The sequence below is a fragment of the Eutrigla gurnardus genome (assembly GCF_963514095.1).
Source record: "Eutrigla gurnardus genome assembly, chromosome: 8".
NCBI lineage: Eukaryota > Metazoa > Chordata > Actinopteri > Perciformes > Triglidae > Eutrigla > Eutrigla gurnardus.
Window position 1 is genome coordinate 28,603,655 of NC_139922.1, and position 22,307 is coordinate 28,625,961.

At 43.3% G+C, this 22,307-nt stretch overlaps 2 protein-coding genes across 2 annotated transcripts; one reads left to right on the forward strand and one right to left on the reverse strand.

Moving 5' to 3' along the window:
• The first annotated feature begins 1,279 nt into the window (after nucleotides 1–1,279).
• LOC311017742 (dual specificity protein phosphatase 7-like) lies at nucleotides 1,280–5,288 on the forward strand. Its single transcript, XM_084016315.1, has 3 exons — nucleotides 1,280–2,014; nucleotides 2,738–3,175; nucleotides 3,779–5,288. Exons 1-3 carry the CDS (start codon nucleotides 1,612–1,614, stop codon nucleotides 4,087–4,089), a joined length of 1,152 nt encoding a protein of 383 aa, XP_083872441.1. The 5' UTR covers nucleotides 1,280–1,611; the 3' UTR covers nucleotides 4,090–5,288.
• Nucleotides 5,289–11,947: 6,659 nt separating this feature from the next.
• Nucleotides 11,948–16,768, reverse strand: tnnc1a (troponin C type 1a (slow)). Its single transcript, XM_084016552.1, has 6 exons — nucleotides 16,635–16,768; nucleotides 15,283–15,313; nucleotides 14,887–15,033; nucleotides 14,376–14,490; nucleotides 12,760–12,896; nucleotides 11,948–12,606 (listed from the first exon to the last, which is right to left on the reverse strand). Exons 1-6 carry the CDS (start codon nucleotides 16,656–16,658, stop codon nucleotides 12,575–12,577), a joined length of 486 nt encoding a protein of 161 aa, XP_083872678.1. The 5' UTR covers nucleotides 16,659–16,768; the 3' UTR covers nucleotides 11,948–12,574.
• Between the last annotated feature and the right edge of the window lie 5,539 nt (nucleotides 16,769–22,307).

Here is a 22,307-nt window from a genome sequence, read left to right on the forward strand (position 1 = left end):
CTACCTATCTAACTACCTACCTACCTATCTACTTACCTACCCATCTACCTATCTAACTACCTACCTACCTACCTACCCATCTACCTATCTAACTACCTACCTATCTATCTTCCTACCTACCCATCTACCTATCTAACTACCTACCTATCTACTTACCTACCCATCTACCCATCTAACTACCTACCTACCTATCTACTTACCTACCCATCTACATATCTAACTACCTACCTACCTACCTACCTACCCATCTACCTATCTAACTACCTACCTATCTATCTTCCTACCTACCCATCTACCTATCTAACTACCTACCTATCTACTTACCTACCCATCTAACTACCTACCTACCTATCTACTTACCTACCCATCTACCTATCTAACTACCTACCTACCTACCTACCCATCTACCTATCTAACTACCTACCTATCTATCTTCCTACCTACCCATCTACCTATCTAACTACCTACCTATCTACTTACCTACCCATCTACCCATCTAACTACCTACCTACCTATCTACTTACCTACCCATCTACCTATCTAACTACCTACCTACCTACCTACCCATCTACCTATCTAACTACCTACCTATCTACTTACCTACCCATCTACCTATCTAACTACCTACCTATCTATCTACTTACCTACCCATCTACCTATCTAACTACCTACCTACCCATCTACCTATCTAACTACCTATCTATCTATCTATCTATCTATCTATCTATCTATCTATCTATCTATCTACCTATCTATCTATCTATCTATCTATCTATCTATCTATCTATCTATCTATCTACCTACCTACCTACCTACCTACCTACCTACCTACCTATCTATCTGTTTCTATGTTTCTAAAGGGTGCCACAAAGGTCAGGTGTTTAATATTAAGTGAGATTATGTGTAATAAGAATACAATATATCTGTGTTGACATTGTTAGGAAAATGATAAATTAATAAAAGTGTCACAATGTCATTACAAGGTCATTTTGTAGCCTTGAACAGAACCAAGTTAGTCCAAATGGAGATAAAAAATAAATAAATAACAATGATATTTAGCGACTGTTTGTGATAACAGCACCCTTAAAAGTGAGTATACACGTGTTATAACACTTTGATAAACATAGTAGTGATGTAATTGCGATTGTCCAAACGTTTGTCTACGATACAAACTTTGTGATATCTCTGCTATGACTTTAAATCATAAGGAAGTAAACTCCTCCCTCTCGAGTTGCTCGACTGTCAACTTGAAAAAAGGAAAGAAACTCCCGTGCATTGGAATGGCACGACGAGAACGCGCGTGGACGCGGTAGTAAAGTTTGAAGTTGCTGAAAGAGAGGTCGGCATCTACGTGTAGAATGGGGTCTCCGGTGTCAGACCCGGACCAGACCAGACTCACGGACCGATGGAAATAGAGAAGAGGAAAAAAAAAAAAAAAAAAAAAGGGGAAATCTCTTCTCTCAAGCAGAAGCGCCATGAACTGGCGGAGCGACATTTAAACGCTTCTTCTTCTTCTTCTTCTTCTTTATGGAATGTAGTTTTTATCGTCGCGCGCGCTGGTTTGTGGAACCATGTAGAACGTTCGCGTGTGGCGCGTGCTAAGTATTCGACATGTCTGATGTTGTGACGCCGAGCAAGAGCGTGGAATGGCTGCAGCTCGCGCTCGAGTCCGGCGGCGAAGTCGGCGGCGGCGGCGGCGGCGCGTCGCTGCTGCTGCTCGACTGCCGCTCGCACGAGTTCTACGAGTCGTCCCACGTCGAGACCGCCATAAACCTGGCGATACCGGGTCTGATGCTGCGCCGGTTCAAGAAGGGCAACATACCGATCCGCACCATCATCCCCAACCACGAGGACAAGGAGAAGTTCGTGCGGCGCTGCAAGACGGACACGGTGCTGCTGTACGACGAGAGCACCGGCGCGGACTGGCAGGACGACGGCGGCGCCCCGGCGTCCGTGCTCGGGCTGCTCCTCCAGAAGCTGTGGGAGGACGGCTGTAAGGCGTATTATCTGGAAGGTAAAGTGTTGTTTTTACCTGTGGAAGAAACGCCCCCCTAAAAAACACACGTTAAAGTTAAGTATAGCTAACGTATTACGTCACTATCGTTTTTAAACTTTATAACCAGTTTAAATGATAACACGTAAAGAAGACGTTTTAGTTTCCTCTCCATTTTACTAAGCTTTTTAAACAGAGACAGTGACGTTCACTGTCGTTACTAACACGTCCTCACGTTACAGAGGCGTTTACGTTACTACCGTGTTTTTTTTTCTAGGCTGTTAGGGGAAAAAGTTTTGTGTCACTGAGATTCTCAATTAAAATTCCAAAATGGCTGCGCCATGTTTTGCTCTAGCAGGAGCAGGCATGCATTTCATGAATGGCTTTTTTTTTTTTTAAGGCTCTTAGGGCTTTCCCTCTATACACAACTCTTTTTTATTTTTTATTTTTTATGTTTAAATTGTTTTTATTTAACAACAACAAAGAGCAAACATATATAATGTATACATAAAATACAATACAATAAAAAACTAATATAAATAATACATAAACACATACTACACATATATGTTGTTTCTTTACCTATTGTGTTACTGTGTTGTCACTGTGTGTAATGCTGCTGCTACACTTTAATTTCCCAGCTTGGGATCAATAATGTATATCTATCTATTTCCCTTTTGAATATGAAGAATATTAAAAAGTGAACATAAAAAAAGACTTTGCTAACTTGTGTGTTTTGTCCAGGTGGATTCGTGAAGTTCCACACCGAGTACCCGGAGCACTGCGAGACCCTCCTGGACAGCTCCTGCCCCAGCTCCTCCCCTCCGCTGTCCGTCCTCGGCCTCGGAAACCTCCGCATAAGCTCCGACGGCTCCGACGACGGCGGCGGCGAGTCGGACCGGGAGCCCAGCAGCGCCACGGAGTCCGAGGAGAGCCCCGTCCCGGGAAACCAGCCCGCCTTCCCCGTCCAGATCCTGCCCTACCTGTACCTGGGCTGTGCCAAAGACTCCACCAACCTGGACGTGCTGGGCCAGTACAACATCAAGTACATCCTGAACGTCACGCCCAATCTCCCCAACATGTTTGAGCACGACGGCCACTTCAGGTACAAACAGATCCCCATTTCGGACCACTGGAGCCAGAACCTGTCCCAGTTCTTCCCAGAGGCCATATCGTTTATAGGTGAGTAGGTCGGTCCGACGTTAAGAAACCCTCTCACACTTTCCAGAAAATAACATTTTGTTTGTGTGCGTAAATGATTTTAAGTGTTTCTTTTTCGTCACGGTGTAATAAGTCAATGTGGGCTGGGCGCCTTTTTGGTATGTGACACTTAAACCGTATCATTAATTGGGTAATTGTGATTTAATTATGTTTTATAACAAAGTAACAATCAGTATGTCGTTGTCAATAATTGTTTGGTAAACTGGACTTGTGGGAGTTTTTGTTTTAACGCCGCCAGACACAATAAACGTTTCCCTCCTAACCACATATAGTCAGTCATCACCTGTCTGATACACAACACATCAATCATAAAACTTAACGTATATATATTCCTGTTCTTTCCTTTTTGGTGGCGTTACATTTATGTTGCAATTTCACTTTCAATTCGAAACCTGAAAGCAAAACTTTTTGTTTTTGTTGTATCATTACCAAAGTTTCCAAATAGTTTTTAAGCAGAATGAGGAAGGAAATCTTTCTCTCTGTGGTTGTGTTTGAATGCAGATGAGCTGTGGCGGCGTTATTTTATCATTCCTAACACAAACATACCTTATTCCGTCTCTCCAGACGAGGCTCGGTCGAAGCAGTGCGGCATCCTGGTCCACTGCCTGGCCGGCATCAGCCGCTCGGTCACCGTCACCGTGGCGTACCTGATGCAGAGGCTCAACCTGTCGCTCAACGACGCCTACGACTTCGTCAAGAGGAAGAAGTCCAACATTTCCCCCAACTTCAACTTCATGGGTCAGCTCCTGGACTTTGAGAGGACGCTGGGGCTGCAGAGTCCCTGCGATAACCGCTCCACCAGCGAGGAGCAGCTCTTCTTCACCACGCCGACCAATCACAACGTCTTCCAGCTGGACACGCTGGAGTCCACATGAGCGGGGGATCGGGGGAGGAAGTGGAGGTTTTTCTCCCGAGGCCGTCGGATGCCTAACGAGTCGGTCACAGTATTTCTGCACCAAAAGGAAGTACGTTGATCTGGGAACAGAGAACTACGATCCATTAGATCCATTAGATCCAGCCTGCCTTAATCTCTAACACGAGGACGACCTCGCCGTCCACAAACACACGGCATTAATCGATGGTCACGTACGACCACGATAGCAGGACATTTCATAACTTTTTTATTAAATCTAGGATTTGTTATTCACCAGCTGTAAAGCGGATGTTAATGTATTTTTTTTATTTGTATCAGTTTTCTATTGCCTTGATGGTCTAAAAAAAAAAGGAGTTGGCCAATCAGAATGTTTTCTGGGGACCAAACCCGAGAGGTTTTAATGGTACTCATAATAACTGAAGGGGGGAAATAAGCTACTTCAATGAATCCGGCCTTGAAATGTTGTCCAGTTTGCAGCTCTTATTCTCTTGTGCTTTCACTAAGAATCCCTTCACTAATGTCTGGGAAACACCACGGTGTTGAATCAGTTCTTTAAATACAAAATCAACCTTTTTGTGTTCAAATATCAAAGTTAAAACACAGTATTTTCCAGAAACGCCCCCTCCGTACATTCTATTGCTTTTAACTGCATTAATTGCATTGTATTTTGTTCGACCAAGGACCTTTATTTTGTAAACCTGTAGGTCACATTTCCTGTTGTTGTTGTTGAGGCCTTGAGGGAACCTTAACGTGTAAGTTTCTACCAATTTGAGGTATAATGTATAAGACCATTGAAAGGAACCAACATGTAAAGGAATGGTTCACCTTATTTTTTTACTCCTTCGGTCTGCAGCTACTCCTAAACCAGTGAGTTTCTACGTGTGAGAATGAAAGGAAATGACAAAAAAATGTGTTCTTACCTCACAGAGAGACATTTTTCAGGGATTTTTTTATATACAAGTCATCTGTATCCCCCCCCCCCCTTTAAAGTGCATCCGAGGGCTGTTTTAGTTCAGCGTGTTTGTAAAGATGTACATATAAAAATGTGGTTGTTATTGGGGGGGAAGGGATTCTTAAAATCATGAAGGATGCGAACGTGACCCTATTTTTGACCCTTTTGTAAAGTATATGTAAAGCTAAATGTCCCAAGACATTCTGTACAACTTTATACAACAAATATATTGTATATTTTTACTTGAATTTGCTCCGTTTGAAGTTATTTTGGAGATGTGGTCGAGGTGTGGTCAGATGTCCGTTCTGATTTCCTGCCTCCTCGCTGACACAAAGACAACGTGACAGATCTTTCACGACCACAGCGCCGACACGCCTCGGCCCGCCAGTCACTCAAAACGCCGCTAACAGGAAGAGGGCGCGGCGATATACTTCCAGCAGCCGCGACTCGGGGAGTCATCACATTAATAACAGCGTTACGCAAGCCTGTGATTAATAGTGTCACTGTAAAGAGTTCACCAGGTATATGATAGGAAGTAATGAGTGTTTATCTGTATTAATGTGATGGAATATAGTGAGACATAATATAGTATAATATGAAGTTAGTACAAATACTTTGTTACTATATTCAAGCAGAATTTCCAGGTATCTTTAAAACAAATATCTGTACTTTCTACTCACAGTTTTCAAAACGCGCTCCTTAAGTTTTAATGCATTTGAGGGGAATTATATTTTATTAATATGACGCAAAATTCAGTTAGCCTGTATTAATGTCCTTCATAGAGATACTTTTACTTCATTCTTTGAGTACATTCTGAACACAAGTATCTACTTAATACTTTTGGTACCTCAATTTGTGACATTATAATATAGTTTAGTATATGAGATCAAATCTGTAGTAATATGGTATAACAGTGTAGAAGGACAATATAACCGTATGGTATAAGTACAGCAATATGAGTGTAACTGTAAGATATGACTATAATATGTAGCAACAGAATTGAATGTATTTTTCATAACCAAGCAAAACAACACTGAGGTTTTGTTGCCAGTGGCAGGAGTCAGTTATTATTCATAACTTATGTTTGCCTTATCACCCAGTGATTAAACTGCACAACGTTCCTTTTCAGTTACTGGAAGAAATAGGTGTTTCCCCTCCATGTGTCAGATTTAAGCTTTATGGGTTCTGGAGCTGTTTTCTACCTCGCCGGGGAGATTTATTCATATGTTCTTCAGCAGACGACGGAAAGATGATGCAGTGAATTCCCTCTCCGGAGAAACGATATCATATGAACGACAGCCAAAGCCTCTCCGAGTCAGGGAATAAAAAAATAAATGTTCTGTAGCTGTTCACGGTCCAACAACTGTCACTCTTAAACATGGCGGCTCTAAAACTTCCACAGCAGTGACATGAAGAGACTTGCAACACCTTCGCAGGCTGGGATAATAAAAAGCTTGTTGATTGATGGGGTTTTTTCCAGCATGACTGAACCCGGCAGGGCCGCATACCTGCAGGGCAGAAAAAAGAGGCCTGTGATTAGGTCTGCATGGGAAGACACCCACGCTAAGGCCGAGGCGGCGGGTGTACAGCTGCACGCCAGCCTGGGGGGAGGGGGGGGGGGGGGGGGTAGATGGAATGAGAACCATCAATCAAACAGGGCTAATCAGTAACTGGCACAGTGGATCCGCATTGATGGTTCTAGAGTAACCAGGAGTGATTTATACACCATAACACTGAGTTTCCACACAGATCATGTGTGGGATTCCCTCACAGCTGCTTTTTTGGCTCCAACTGAGTCTCACCTGAGACCTTTTTTTTTGTATATTACGGTAATTATAAACCATTTTGTGTCCTGCTGCTAACTTCAAAGCAACATGTGCGGTCTCAAAAAAAAAAAAAAATCTGTAGGAATCTCACGCCTGTGGAAATTATTGTAATTAAAATGTCCACGTAGAGCAAACAAAAAAAATGATTTTTTTTTTAGGTTGTTGTTTTCACAATATGTTTTCTGTGACGGGAGTTTATTTCTGTCCTGTTGTGATCACACATGAAGGGGAAGGCTGATGCTTACTCAGCATCGCCGGGGAAGCAGATGTGCATGAGACTGTGTATTTATACGTGTGTGTGTGTGTGTGTGTGTGTGTGTGTGTGTGTGTGTGTGTGCTGGTTCACACCTGCTGTCCTCATGAGAACATAGTTAGCATAACTGCATGACTGACGATCATTTCATTTCATTTCTGCTTCTGCTTCTGAAACGACTGGAATAGTTAATTTATTCACCTCAGTAGAACAAATGAGTGGTTTTTTTTAGCATTTCTGTATAATAATACTGACTTTTATGTGTTTGGCCCCCGTGTGGTTAAAAAAAAAGCCACTCTCATCTAAATGAATGGCTGAAATGCCGCCTTTACTGCAGGGATTATTATTTATTTTTTATTTTTTTCACTGTTTGTTTACAGCAGATGTTCGGGGCCAAAAGGAAGAATAATCCTAATCTCTGACATCATGTTGCTGAAGAGGAGATGACATCATGGATGCTGGGGGGGGGGGGGGGGTTACATAATTAAAGGGATACTTCCCCGGTGGAAACATGAATCTGTATTGAACGTGGGTCATATAAGTAGTCGAAATGAAAAATAAATTTAGAATTTGGTGCCTTCTTGACCGAGAAAAAAGGTAAGACGGTGACTTTTTTTGCCGTGTGTGGGTGGAAAACAACAACTCCCACAATGCACTGGTCTGTAACAGGTCTGTAGTCTCAGTGGGTCCCACCACTGGTCTGTAACAGCTCTGTTTATACAGATTAAACCTGTTATCTGTCTATAAACAGGCCTCACAATCCTGACTACAACTCTTGAGAGAAATAAATCTTTCACCGACGGGGAAAGGAACAAAAAACAAAGTGTGAGTTCTGGCGAAGGAGGATTCTGGGTCATGTGTGGAGCCGCGAGTCCACGTGGACCACCGGTGGCGGAGCGAGGCAGCCATCTGTCGACACCAGAAGTCGCCTGGTTTTCGTGGGCCAACTTCACCATCCGGCGACGTACAGTAGCCGAGGAGGAGGAGGATGTGTGGTTTGATCTTGTGGTGAAACATAAAGGGAACATTCCTCAAGCAAAGGTCGTCGGTTTGTCACGTGTTCTTGTTTGGGAACTTTGGATGGGGGGGGGCATGCTGGGAACCGTCTGGTATTCTGTTCACACGAGGCCATATGTTTGCTTACGGTACAGAAATTTGCAGAAAAAAAAGATTGTGTCTGTGCTTCGACCAACATGAGCCACCAAGGTAATGATGTCATAGTGACATCACAGGGATTTCCAGTCTGTCACTTTAAAATCAACATTTGAGATCGTTTTGTCCAGCTCAACATCCCATCATGGTGGCTATAATCCATATTATTTAATACTAATTATTGAAAGGGCGTCCCACAGGGAATCATCTCGGAGTTTCGGATAATTTGCTTTAATGCACAACTTTTTATTTAGTTATTTGACTTGATTTAACCAGGAAGTCCCATTGAGATGAAACATCTCTCAGGAGCAGCCATACAAAATAAACTATACAACACATGATATTCAAATGAACAATACTTTTCATTTGATTTATATGGAGTATTTGGACATTGAAGCTTTGCTACTTTATCTCGTTTTACAATCTAAATACTTCTGTCTCTCACGCACACACACACACACACACACACACACACACACACACACACACACGCACACACGCACACACACGATACAAGTTGTTTGCAAAGTGGTAAAAATAGATAAACCCTCCAGTGGTACATTAAAAAACCCCAAACAATCGGCGTTATTCATTTGAATGAATGAATAAAGTTATTGTGGAATTGGAGGGTTTCTGCGTCTCGTCGTCTGTTGGGCCTTTATGGACCCAGAAACAGGACTCTAGTGTTCTCGGGAACCAGAAGTGGGAAGCAGCGTCACCGTACAATATTCCGTCTGTTTCCAGTTTGATTATTTTGCAGTCCTTCCCCTCTCTCTCTCTCTCTCTGTCTGTCTGTCTGTCTCTCTCTCTCGTTCCACTTCCTCATTGTGTGTTTACGTCGACAAAAGCAACCTACCATGTTGCTCGGCACACAAAAAGGCAATGCTCTAATTTCTAAAATCTGCTTTTTTCTGCATTTATTTAGTATAAAATGATGAAATCCATGGTTTCTTTTTTGTTGTTGTTGCTCATTTATATAGCAGTGTAAAATTATTATATTTATATATTTTTGTTGTTACTCTATATATATATATATATATATATATATATATATATATATATATATATAAATAATAAATAAATAAAAATGTTATACTGATATATATATATATATATATATATATATATATATATATATATATATATATATATATATATCAGTATAACATGTTATTTATATATTTTTGTTATTGCTCATAGATATATCAGTATAACATTATGTTATTTATATATATATGTGTTGTTGCTCATAGATATAGCCGTATAAAATCCAGATTTTTACCCCTTTAACAAAAGAGGAATCATAACATGAATTAAAAAAAGATAATAATGAATCTAGGTAGTTTTTTGGGAAGCACGTTGTCATATATTTCAAACCGCGGTGAATCAGAAACTTCCCCGAGATTAAGGTTTGTCATATTTAGTACCGGACAACGTGATGTAAGCCAAGCAAGAAAAACAGGAATCCTCTAAACCTTAAAAAAGGCCATGCTGGCTTCAAACGAGGTCTTCCCACGTCGGCCATCTTCTGGGGATTTTTATTTTATTGTTTTTAGTTTTTACATCTATAAATCATACTGAGCTATGGAAACAAAAGGTTATGAAAACAGCACACTGTTGGCGTAGCTTAGTAACCGTTTTAAGGACAATTTCATGGAGGATCATGACTCTTATGTGATCTAATGATGGTGATTCATGAATCAATAAAGCAGTGTGTGTGTGTGTGTGTTTACTACATACGGCTCAATATCCGGCTGACTTACTCATAGCCAATGGAATAACCCGTTTTACACACACACACACACACACACACACACACACACACACACACACACACACACACACACAGTATGAATGAAGTCAGTTACATAACACTCATACCTCACTGTTACCTTTGTGAATCGTGTGGCAGGTCAGTGTTACGAGGTCGTGACTGATACACTCAAAGAGGAAACGGGTCTTATGGTGGGCTTACGTGTCCCCGAAATCCACATTACCAAAGGTGGTTAACAACCGCAGTGTGTGTGTGTGTGTGTGTGTGTTAATAACAGCAGGCATGAGTCATCGTTGTTGCGTAACGGCGTGACATCTCCACCCAACTTGCTCCTAGAGCACCACACCCAAGATTCATTCACACACACCGCTCAGCTGCTGCTCGGCCTCCCATTGATTGGGGGGGGGGGGGGGGGGGAGAGGGAGGGAGAGAGGGATGAAGGGAGAGAGGGGGAGGGAGGGAGAGAGAGATGGAGGGAGAGAGAGAGGGAGGGAGAGGGAGGGAGAGACAGAGGGATGGAGAGAGAGAGAGGGAGAGAGGCCTTTGGGGGGCTTCATCCTCCGTCGGCCGCTGACATCACCATGACATCACAACGCTCACACAAGAAGAAGTCGATCTCATCTAATCTCAACCGGATCTAAATTTCACACGCAACAAAAGTGTAGAAGAAGACTTATGATTTAAAAAAGGACGGGTGCTACACATTCATCTTTGGGAATCGAACCTCCGTCATCCTGTCGTGAATCTTAAATACTATAATGGTAATTTTCAAAGATGATTATTGAGGATAAACGTGTTATTCTCTAAATCCTCATGCTCGTGTTTTCATGGAAGTATTATGTTATATTGAAGAGTGTATGATGTGCCATGAAACCTCCTCATCCTCTCCTGTAACCAAAGATCAGATCTGGTGACATCATGTGGCCACGGAGACTAACTGCACCTGTGTACATCCAACCAACAGTTGGTACGGTTCGTGTCATTAAAAACTGGGCTCCGACCACCCAGGTGTCTCCGTGCACCGACACGTGTCACAATTAAAGCCGTTTCAACAATAGAACCAGCGTCCTTTGTAGTGAAATAGAACTCTGGATATGGACAATGGCATCTGATTGTCAACTGGTGCGTCGGTGGATCCAGATCCCCTAACATGGGCACTAACATGATTAGACAGAAATAGCTCCTGTCTCAATAGACTGTAACTGAACACGTACGGATGGTTGGCATGCCGCAGACAAGAGCTACTAGAGAATACAAATTACACAGATAAACGTCGACGTTTCAGAGGGTTTCTTGTTTTGATGTTATTTGTCGTTATTTGTGTTAAAAAGAAGGGAAGAGAGGCGAGCAGGTGATCGGCCTGTAAAATGAAGGAAAAATCAGGAGTATCATTGCTAACTAGGTTGTTGTTTGCTTCTTGATAACAGTTGCTGAAAAGCAGCAACTTAAGGAAAGTCACCAAGATCATAAAAATACATACTTTTGTATGTATATTTAGGTATCACTCTAGATGTTTTTTAGTGTGAGATGCCTATTTTTTCATAGTTATCAGCCATAAAGCTGTCTGACACCTAAAAATGATTAAAAAAACACATTTAACAGTAATTTCTTTTCCCCGGTTACTCAAAATAATCCAACCGTCGTGAGCAGTTTCACGTAGGAACCATTTAGTTCTGATTTTTGTATTTTTTGGTGCTTTGACCACAAGCTTAGCTTCATATTATATTGAGAGAAGGCAGATATCTCCAAAACAAGACAACTCATAACAAAAGCACTACACTGGAAAAAGTGAAATTGTGTAACATCCCCTTTAAAAGTCAAGTTATGAGAACGTTGGAGATTACGCAACAAACAAAAATGAAAAAACCGACAAAGTGACTGCCCTGACAAACGCATCTCGTTTATTAGGCCTACATGAGCGCACATTCCAAACTGACGTTTCGTATAGAAATATGCAGGATTTCCTTCCAGCGGGGCGTTGGGAGGGGAGATAATAATTAAAAAAAATAAATTAAAAAAAGTCCTGAGGGAACATACAGAAATGTACACAAATGTGCACATCGGAAGCATGTTAGCGCTCCGACAGTATGATTAGTCAAGCAGAGCCTGGTGTAAAAAAAAAAACACAAAAAAACATTATAACTCATGAATCTGTTGGGATTTGTGCAAACCGGCCGCGGCAACTTCAGAGATTAAAGATTTAGTCTGAACACAAAAAGTTTGCAATTTTTTTTTCCCGAAGCGGCCAAACTGGTACAATATGTGGCCCATAGAAAATAAGTAATTTGGATACATTTACACAGATTCTGTATACGTGGGCAACCCAAAAAAAGTAGTTACAAACTGTATTTACAACGATGCAAGAGTTGGTAGAAAAACACACCAACATTCAGCTTCGGTGTTGGACTGAATCTTGCAAAGTCGTTTCCGATGTTTTCTATCGGCGGCGGCGTCCGAATCCGCAGATTGACCGTGGAGTCGCAGAGAGATATAAAAAAATAACACTCTGGCTCTTCTCTCCTTCAGGGTTTACTCCACTCCCTTCATGAACTCCAAGAACTCTGCAGAATTAAGGAAGACACAGTTAGCTAATTGCTTCGGAGCCCAAAATAAAAAAGCCTTTTATGGTGTATTTTTGGTGGATGAGTGATGGATCTGAGTCTCAGGAGCGTAACCTCTTCTAATCGCTTTAAAAGACTTTTCAAACTCCTCACCGTCGTAGTCGATTTTGCCGTCGTTGTTCTTGTCCCCGTCTTTCATCAGCTCCTCGATGTCGTCCTCGGTGATCGCCTCTCCTGTGGACTCCAGCATCATCTTCAGCTCGTCCAGGTCGATGTAACCGTCCGCGTTCCTGCGAAATCAAAAAGGAGTACAATATATCCGGTGGTCCGTCCCGGTGAATTTCCAGAACGGGAATGTCGTAGAGACTCGATAGCGGTGCCGTTGGAAAGGTCGTAACAGAAAATGGGTAGAGGTCAACCAGGTTGGAGGTGCTCCGACCTTCCGTTTGGCCGCTAAACTGGATAACTCAACATGAAGGTGCTAGCAAATCGGACGTTGGCCCCGCCCCCATGTTTTCGGGTATAAGCTTTACGTTTCTGTTGGACAGCTCATGCCTGCAAACATGTACTTGATCCGACCTTTTGTTCAGCCGCTACGGCGAAAAAACGATCAGTGAGACCGATCCTTTCTGTTTGTGGTTAACTTTGTTCGTAAAGGTGCTAGCAGACTCGGAAGTTGGCTCCGCCCCCACGTTTTCAGGTATGATCTTTCCGTTGGAAAACTTGACCGAAAAACACACTCAAGTCGGGATTCAAGTCGCTCCAACCTTTCGATAGCGCATGTCTCTGTTCGTAAAGGTGCTAGCGACCTTTCGATAACGCATATCTTTGTTCGTAAAGGTGCTAGCAAACTCGATTGCGCATATCTTTGTTCGTAAAGGTGCTAGCAAACTCGGAAGTTGGCTCCGCCCCCACATTTTCAGGTATGAGCTTTCCAACAGAACGCTGGCCCCTGAAAACACGTACTCAAGTCGAGTGTTGCTGATCCTCTTTTGCGAATAACTTTGTTCCCACATGTTGTCCCTCTTTGTTTACCTTTATATTTAACTCCTCCGGGCTTCACCTGGAAACCCCGTGTTTAACGTCACAACGCTATGATTTCTGGGTAAACGAACGTCCTCTCATATTTAACACAAATCCCCTCAGTATGTGACCGTATGAAGATAATGTTAAATATGTAGTGTAAGTATTGACTGTTATTGTTATATTGTATATATATATGTGCGTGTGTGTGTGTATAAATATACACATAACAAAAAACAAATCCTAAGTTAAGCTTCCCAGATGGCAGTAGAGGTTTGTTTGTGTGTGACATGTGCCTGGTCATATCTTGTATTTAAGTATTTGGCATCATTGTGAGAGAGAGAGAGAGAGAGAGAGAGAGAGAGAGAGAGAGAGAGAGAGAGAGACAGAGAGAGAGAGAGAGAGAGAGAGAGAGAGAGAGAGAGAACTCTTTGATGCAGACGAGGTGTCTGGCTTACATGGAGTGGGTGTTTGAAATATTCGCTGCTGTCAGAAAGGATTATGAAGTGAACTCCGTGCTGTACTCTGCAGAGACTCTTGGCATTTTGTCAGAACACATAATTGCACACGGTGAACATATTTCTGCTGGAATCCCTGAAGGATTGTATTAATAGTCTGCGGTGATTTTTTTTGTCAACTCAGTGCTTTTAGTTGACACATTCTCTTTGATGGTGCAGGTGAACGGCTGACTTGGTTCTTAACGGGACAAACAGGGTTTTCTTTTTCTGGAAACGTTAAAAACTCACTTGTCGAACATGCGAAACAGCTCGGCCAGCTCCTCCTCCGACTTCCCTTTGCTGTCGTCCTTCATGCACCTCACCATCATCACCAGGAACTCGTCAAAGTCCACCGTGCCGCTCCCTGGAAGCACAGAGGAGTTTCATCACACCCAAATCTATCAACTTATATCATCGTTTATTAATAGAAACAGAAATCAAAACAGGCAAAATCTTAATTTGCTGTATAAAACCATATTTACAAATATAGGCAAACAGATGGGCTTTTAAATATCTATATATGGCTTTAGTAACACTATTGGACAATATGACAATATGACAGCTTTATCGAGCAAATCTCATAGAAAATTCAAGATGACTTGTTCATCTCCTGATGCTCGTTTCCCTTTAACTCATCCCGGTACATGTGACCCCCCGACCATCAATTTGACATTAAGTTCAAATGATTGTGCAATGATGGAGCTGCCAGCTGCCGCCACCCAAACCGTTTTGAGTTTATGGAGCGTTTAAGTTGATTTACCGTCTTCGTCCACCTCGTCGATCATCTCCTGCAGCTCCTCGGGGGTGGGGTTCTGGCCGAGCATCCTCATCACCTTCCCTAGCTCCTTGGTGCTGATGCAGCCGTCCTCCGCATCCTGTACGAAGATGTCGAAGGCGGCCTTGAACTCTGCAGAAAAAAACGTCACCAACGAATCTGATGTGAACCTTTTCAACATATAAATGTGTAGATGAAATTATAATCTGGATTCGGAAAAGACAAAAAAAAGACGACTTTTTGATGATTCTAATTCTAAATTAAAAGAAACTTAAAGACACTTTACATATAAATAAATATAATAACAGTAAAAGCCGTTCTGAACAGGTGAGTTTTACACGTTTATGTGTAAAGTCGTAAAGATTTTTGTAATTTACGCACCATTCTTCTGTTCGTCTGTCAGCTGCTCAACCTGCAAGAAGTAAAAAGTTTATATCGTAAACAGGTGACCTGATTCTACTGTATGTAGATTAATGTCTGTTATTATTACATCATTATGCATTTTGTACAAATGTTTTAAAAAAGCTACTCGACGTGTTTCACTCGTGGAAATCCATTAAGATAACAAAAAAAGGTGAATATTTTGCTTCCATACACACATACTGGGTCAAAACACAGAACCTGTGTGTGTGTGTGTGTGTGTGTGTGTGTGTGTGTGTGTGTGTGTGTGTCATATGTGAGAGCCCGAAAGAGAAGGAGTTTAAAAATAAACAAGACGGGATCAGGAACCTCAGATAAAGGACACAATACACAGTGCTTTAAATTAGCATAGCTGTGGATCTGGCCCAACAATGGAACAGTAATCCTGGAAAAGCTGCCACGAATGAGAGAGGGAGACAGCTGCTTATGTAAGAGTTATCGTCTGTCGTCCACTAGAAATTAAACACAAACACACGACACACATATACACACTCCTCTGGTTACGATATATTCAAAAACGTCTAAACAAACGCGTGTAATGTACATTCCTGTGTGTTTTTTAATGGTCTCAGCTGAACCGCTCACTGGGGACGCTGAGTGGACGGGACAGCCGGCGGACCATGCCGGGCCGAGGTGGACGGACAGCCACAGCCTCACAGCTTTCGGGCTCACAGATAATGCTGGAATTCAGTCATGGGGGGGTGGAGGAGGGGGTGGAGGTGGGGGGAGGAGGGGGGTTTATCTAAACCTGAAGCCAGCCTCTGGCACCAGAGGACCCACGGACGCAGAAGCATCTGAGCAACCCGGCCAAAATTAGCCATGTGAAGTGGGGACTGTTCCATTTCAAGTCGCGAAAAAACGTAGATGCAGGATCCAGGGACCCGTCACCTGTCAGTGACCTCACCCCCACCACCTCCACCGCCACCACCACCCCCACCCTTATCAGAACCTGATAGAGCTGGAGTAGGAAGAACACCTCGAGACGTATATGGTGTCAAGGCTGCTCTGATGTCAGCTGGTGATGGAGGCGATGCCCTCCACCTCCACCCGTTCATCAGATAAACAAAAAGTGATGGAGGCAGTTTTCTAATACACTTTACTAGAATATATACTATAAACAAATACATAAACGCCAGAACATTCCTGAGAAAGTACATTACAGATCGCTGAGCATCACAAACTTATAATAATAATTGTTATGGTTTGTGATCCAAAACAACATCGCTCTCGTATTTACTTTACGAGCATCCAACACTTTCATCCGTGTGTGTGTGTGTGTGTGTGTGTGTGCGTGTGTGTGTGTGTGGACGTACCGCTGCCTTGTAGATGTCGTTCATGTTGGAGGCTCGTCCGCTGCCTGTCCCGACGGCGTCCCGGCACAGAGGAAGGAGGTACTGTCCAGCTCAGGGCAGGACACTGGCCTCAGCCCGGGAGGGTTTTATAGCCCCAGATCTCCCCCCCCCCCCCCCCCCCCCCATACTGGCACTGGTCTGGTCTGGTCCCTCCCCGGTACAGGACCTGCCCCCCCTCTCCCCGGTCTGTGCCTTCGGCGTGTGTCCACGTTTGTGTATGTGTGTCATTTGGCCAATCTGTCACAATCACCGGGCTCAGATAAAAATGCGGCCGCTCTTAGGGGGGCATGCTTTGGAATGGAATGAGGGGGGGGCACGGTGAAGCCTAATCTCCAGGGAGGGGGCTATAGAGACACTCAACATTCCTCTAGACCTGGACCAGAGACGCAGAGGGCTCAGGAGGTCGTGTGTGTGTGTGTGTAGGGAGGGGGGGGGAGGTGGAGGAGGTAAGAGGGTGGAGGCCAGGATGGGGATAGATGCAGACTACAGCCAGCAGGCCATGAAGGGAGGAGGAGGAGGAGGTAGAGGAAAGAGGTCGAGGAGAGAGGAGGAGAGGAGGGGAGGAGGGGAGAAAAGGGGGAGAGATGAGGAGGAGAGAGGAGTGGAAGAAGAGGATGAGGAGAGAGAGGAGTTGAGAGGAGGAGGAGGAGGAGGAGGAGAGAGGAAGGTGTTACTGGGGTTCAGAACGTCCCAGACCTGATCAATCAACCAATCAGGTATGCCTGAGAGCCTCCTTGCTGGCTGGAGACACGTAACCATGGTAACCAGTTCGAGCCTCACGTGACCAAATGAACATTTTTTTAATCGTAAAATTAAAAAATTCAACTTTACACCTTAAGTGACGCATTATTGACAACACAGAGCGGTCTCCGCTATGAACGTTGCATTGTGGGATATTTACTTCGCCGTGGAGTCCATGGTTTGCATACTCTAATATTTTCGTATAATATAGTATGCAAATTATTAGTTTCATAATGAGACAAAAATCTTACATGCTGTTTGAGTGCACTGACTAGCATGTTAGCATAGCATCCAATCCCAGCTCTGAAAACACCTAAATGGAATGCAGCCATTGTTGGATGTTATTAGTTGTAGTAAGTCACCTTTTCAGCAGCTCACAGGTGATTCTCATGTTATCTGTCAGGAAAGAGACAAAAAAAGAGGATCAATTAAAGGATACACTCATTTTCTTCTTTTTCCTTTGCTTTTTTTTTTGTTCCTGCAGAGGTTTACCCCCCCCCCCCCCAAACAAGGCAGAAATCTCAGAAAAAAAGCTATGATATCTATAATATAATGAAATCATGCACGTTAGATTTAAAGCCTGTGAAGAAGACAACTCGGGACACTTCCCTCTCTAAATGGTTCATGTGGATTTGAAGTCTTCGCCTTCATGTGCAACACAGATTCCGTCAGCAGAGGGCGCTGTTCACTGCGTATCGACTTAAATTAAATTGTTGCGCAAGCCTGCCTCCGGATATCCAATTTATCAACAGTGGGGTAGGTGAGAAATCTGGGTCAAACAAACCAAACACTTGCAGACACATTTAAATTGAATTGTACACAGTGCAAGACTTTACAGCCTTTTTTAAAATGTTCTTTTGAAACAAGGCCAATCTCAATCACTTGACTGTGTGATTCACACGCACACACACACACACACACACACACACACACACACACACACACACACACACACACACACACACACACACACACAGAGCATGCTGTGGCAGGCATTCTAAGTGACGAGTGATCATGCTGGTTTATAATGGGATGCTAATGGGAACTGGCACGGCTTACAAGCATCCTGCAGCCGCAGAGCTGAGCTCACCGAACAACATGCAACATACATGGAAACACACAGATCTCCTGTCAGAGACCACATCACATCAGTGCACGTCAGTCACAAGGTGGAGGTGGGAGATGGAAAGGGTGGAGGAGAGGAGGGGGGGGGGGGGGTTATGAGACTAAATAGAATTGTTTTTCTCTCTCATTTGTTCAAATAATAAAAAAAACTGCATTGCACATTGCTGCAGGAATTCAGAGCTGAATCGTCATCGATGGCAGCGGCTCCATCTTCATCAGCTGGAACAAGAAGCATACTGATGAGTCCACATGGTCAGACAGATTCAGGGGGGGGGGGGGGGGGGTAGTCTGGTGGTGGGGGGGCAAGAGCAGCTCTGCAGGGGGGGAACTAGATTCTAATGTAAAGCTTCCATGAGCGTGCACGTGCTGTACTACACCACACACACACACACACACACACACACACACACACACACACACACACACACACACACACACACACACACACACACACACACACACAGCGGCTGCTTTTATCGGAGCTCTCCACCAATTTCCTCTTACAGAGGGAGGCTGACGAAAGAGCCAGCCATCTCTCCTCCAACACGGCGGCAATCAGACGGCGTATCTCAAATCCACAATTCACCGCACACCGCTTTTTGAGGGGTTGCCATAGAAACTCTGCTGGGTAGAAGCGGGCAGAAAATGAGGAGGAGATGAGCGGGGCTATTTCCCCCCTCCACCTCCCTCCCTGCCACCACATTTTGTCCTCAGTGACTGTATTATTCCCCCCCCCCCCCCCCCCCCCCGGATTCTTTGCCTCTTTAATACGCATACATGCTCACATTAAAATTGCTTACATATATGGAGGTGGGTCACAATTAGGGTGAACAATGGCTGTTTGTGCTCCAGAAGTCCACACGATAACATTTCTACTGCCATACTTCCAGTTCTTTCATCCTTGCATCCGAGCAGGTTACGTGAGAAGGTTTTCAGGTTGCATAAAAGCATGCATGATGTGCCTGTGAATCAATAATAATAATAATAGTAAGTCATCTGAACGGATTGTTATTTTAACTGAAATCTTTTCCTGCAAAAAAAACATTATAGATTCAAATTGTGCAATATGTCAAACTGCCCCGGAGGCTCAGCGTCTCCATGCCGGCAGTTCTGAATCAGCTGGATTTCATTTGTGAGGATCCACTACTATACACAGCATACATCATGTCAAATGAAACACTCGTGTGATATAATGATTGGGTTGACGTTGCAGCTACGCTTGGAGCATACAGGCTCCGTCCTTCCTCCTCCTCCCCTCCTCCTCCTCCTCACCTCTGTGATTGCCGAGGGGGAGGCGAGCTCTTTCTTCCCCTCAGTTCTTTCCTCTCTTTCTCGGCCTCCTTTCATTGATGACCAACCTGTCAGCGGCTCCTGTTTGGAAGGCTGTGAATGCTCTGCATGACACGAATGATGGGGGTTTTTTTTCCACAGTGAAAAGCATCTCAAGCTCTTTATCATTGAAAAACCATCTTCTCCATCACTGACGTCTAACCCAAATTGAGTGGATTTATCTCCAGAGACGAGGGGGAGAAGGGTCCAAGTCTTTTACTTTGCTTCACTGCGTTCGGGCGGTCTCTCTCTCTCTCTCTTTCTGAAACTCTTTGAGACGCAGTGTTCCTTACATCAGAGCTCTAACGAGCCAGTGGCCACATTAGCGCCGGCACCAATCGAGCCGCGCACTAACTCCCTGCCAGGGGGCAGCGTTTTCCAGTCCACTGGACCACCAAGTCGCCTACCACCCTTTCTACCCGAACCCACCCACCCCCCAACCCCCCCAACCCTCTATAATAGTGTACAAGCCAGAATAAGATCTCCTCTAAGATACATGGCAGAAGAAGTTCCCTTCCAGCAAAGAGAGAAAATGTGTTTCTTCTTTGTGGCAGCAAAAAGGAGCGTTCCTGAAATTTATCATCCGGGAAGCTTTGTGGAGGAAAAAAAGAGTGGATGTGAAATAGGAAGTTTTCCCTTATTCTAACGTGGCTCTGTAACTAATAGTAAAGTCATTAATCACTGTTGTTAAATAATCGATACACACTCCAGAGGTCTAAGAAAGTCTCCCTGCATTCATACAATCAGCTCAAAAACAAATCCAACATCGTTAAATCACCTTGACTTGCTTATTAATATTAAGTTTTCATATGCTTTATATGTATGTGAATGGTGTTGATTAATTTTCTAATCCAGCACTATCCTCCAAAATCCCAAATACGCTTTTTTTTTTCAATATTAGAATGAATTTATTTAAATAATCCAACTGGTTCTCATTGACCTCAAATCTCAAATATAAGTAGCATCACTATGTAGGATAACGTTCTGTACATTTCTGTCTGTAAATGACGGACAAAATGTGTATATATTTGTTGAATATTCTACAAAACGCATATTAATATATTATTTTGTGTAAAAACTAGACTTTATAGTGGGTTTTGTCACCTGCATCAAATGTACGAGCCTGATCCTATAAAAGAAGGAGTTAACTTTTCTACAGGACCCTTTTATCAATATTGAGTTTTTATAAAATATGTTATGGTTTTAAGAAAATATAAACATTTGATGAGGAAAACATTGAATGATTTTGAATAAATAGACCTGTTGGGTCTGAGAATCCAAGTTAAACAGGTTTGGAGCAATTCCAATCATCGATGCAGTAACTTCCTTCTAAATGTGGCCTACAAGAGTCAACATGATCCCTGATTCTCTGCCTTCTCCTCTTCCCTTCAAACAGCAGCGCTCTGAAACGGGATCAGCAGGCCCCTCCGGGTTCCTGACTACGCTTTTGACATCCCAAAGTAAAAGGAACAAGCGGTAGAACTTCAGCTTTACTACGTTTGAAAACTTTGCTCCGTTGAGAGAAATCGGGTCACAACTCCAACTTCTAGATCGCTGAAGTACAACATTCCTGCACGGAGATTCTGGAGAATAGTGATCAAAATAATAGTAGCATTTCAATACATTATATATACACAAATGTGAAAGCACACACACACACACACACACACACACACACACACACAGACACACACACTCCTGCACCTCCCTGCGACTCGGTTTGGTGGGAATGTACGATGTGTCTTATACAACGACTTCCTGCTTAAATATCTGCTTGTTTTTGAGTTTGGATGGATTTAAAACCATACAGCTCAAGGTTTAGACAATTGTTGATTGTATTAATTTTAACTCATTTATTTCAATCTGCACTTATTTACTTTGTTAAAGACAGACTTCTGCATGAATCTGAAAGTCCTCAAGTTGTTTCCAGATGTAAAAATGAAGGAAACCTCAGAAACTGTTCTTCTAGCACCATCTATACTACCTAACACCACCATGACGGAGGGACTACTTTTCCTTCTTTGCCACCAGATGATCGGCGTTTCCACTGGGAGCGTGTTAGCCTTAAAGCCTCCCTGAACCTCCAGTAGAGCCTCACAGAGCTGCTAGCATCAACGTGGACTCTTGTTCTCACAAGCAGACGACGTGGTTTCTGGTATTTGCTGTTGTGACCAAGATCAACATGTTTTGCAATGGCTCTGCAGCTGGGAACCGTCTGAGCCCTGAACAGACTGTCGGCATTAAAGCTGCACCAGGCGAGCTTCACAATACAAACAATACACACATTACACACAACGCACCAACGTAACAAGGCTACGGACTCGGCTTCTGCATCTCTTGGCGGCCCAATGTTTGAAAGAAATGCAGCAAATTGGGGCATTGATGCAGAGTCAGTCGGTAGAGTTGGTGGCCTCAGGTTTGAATCCGACCGGTGACCCT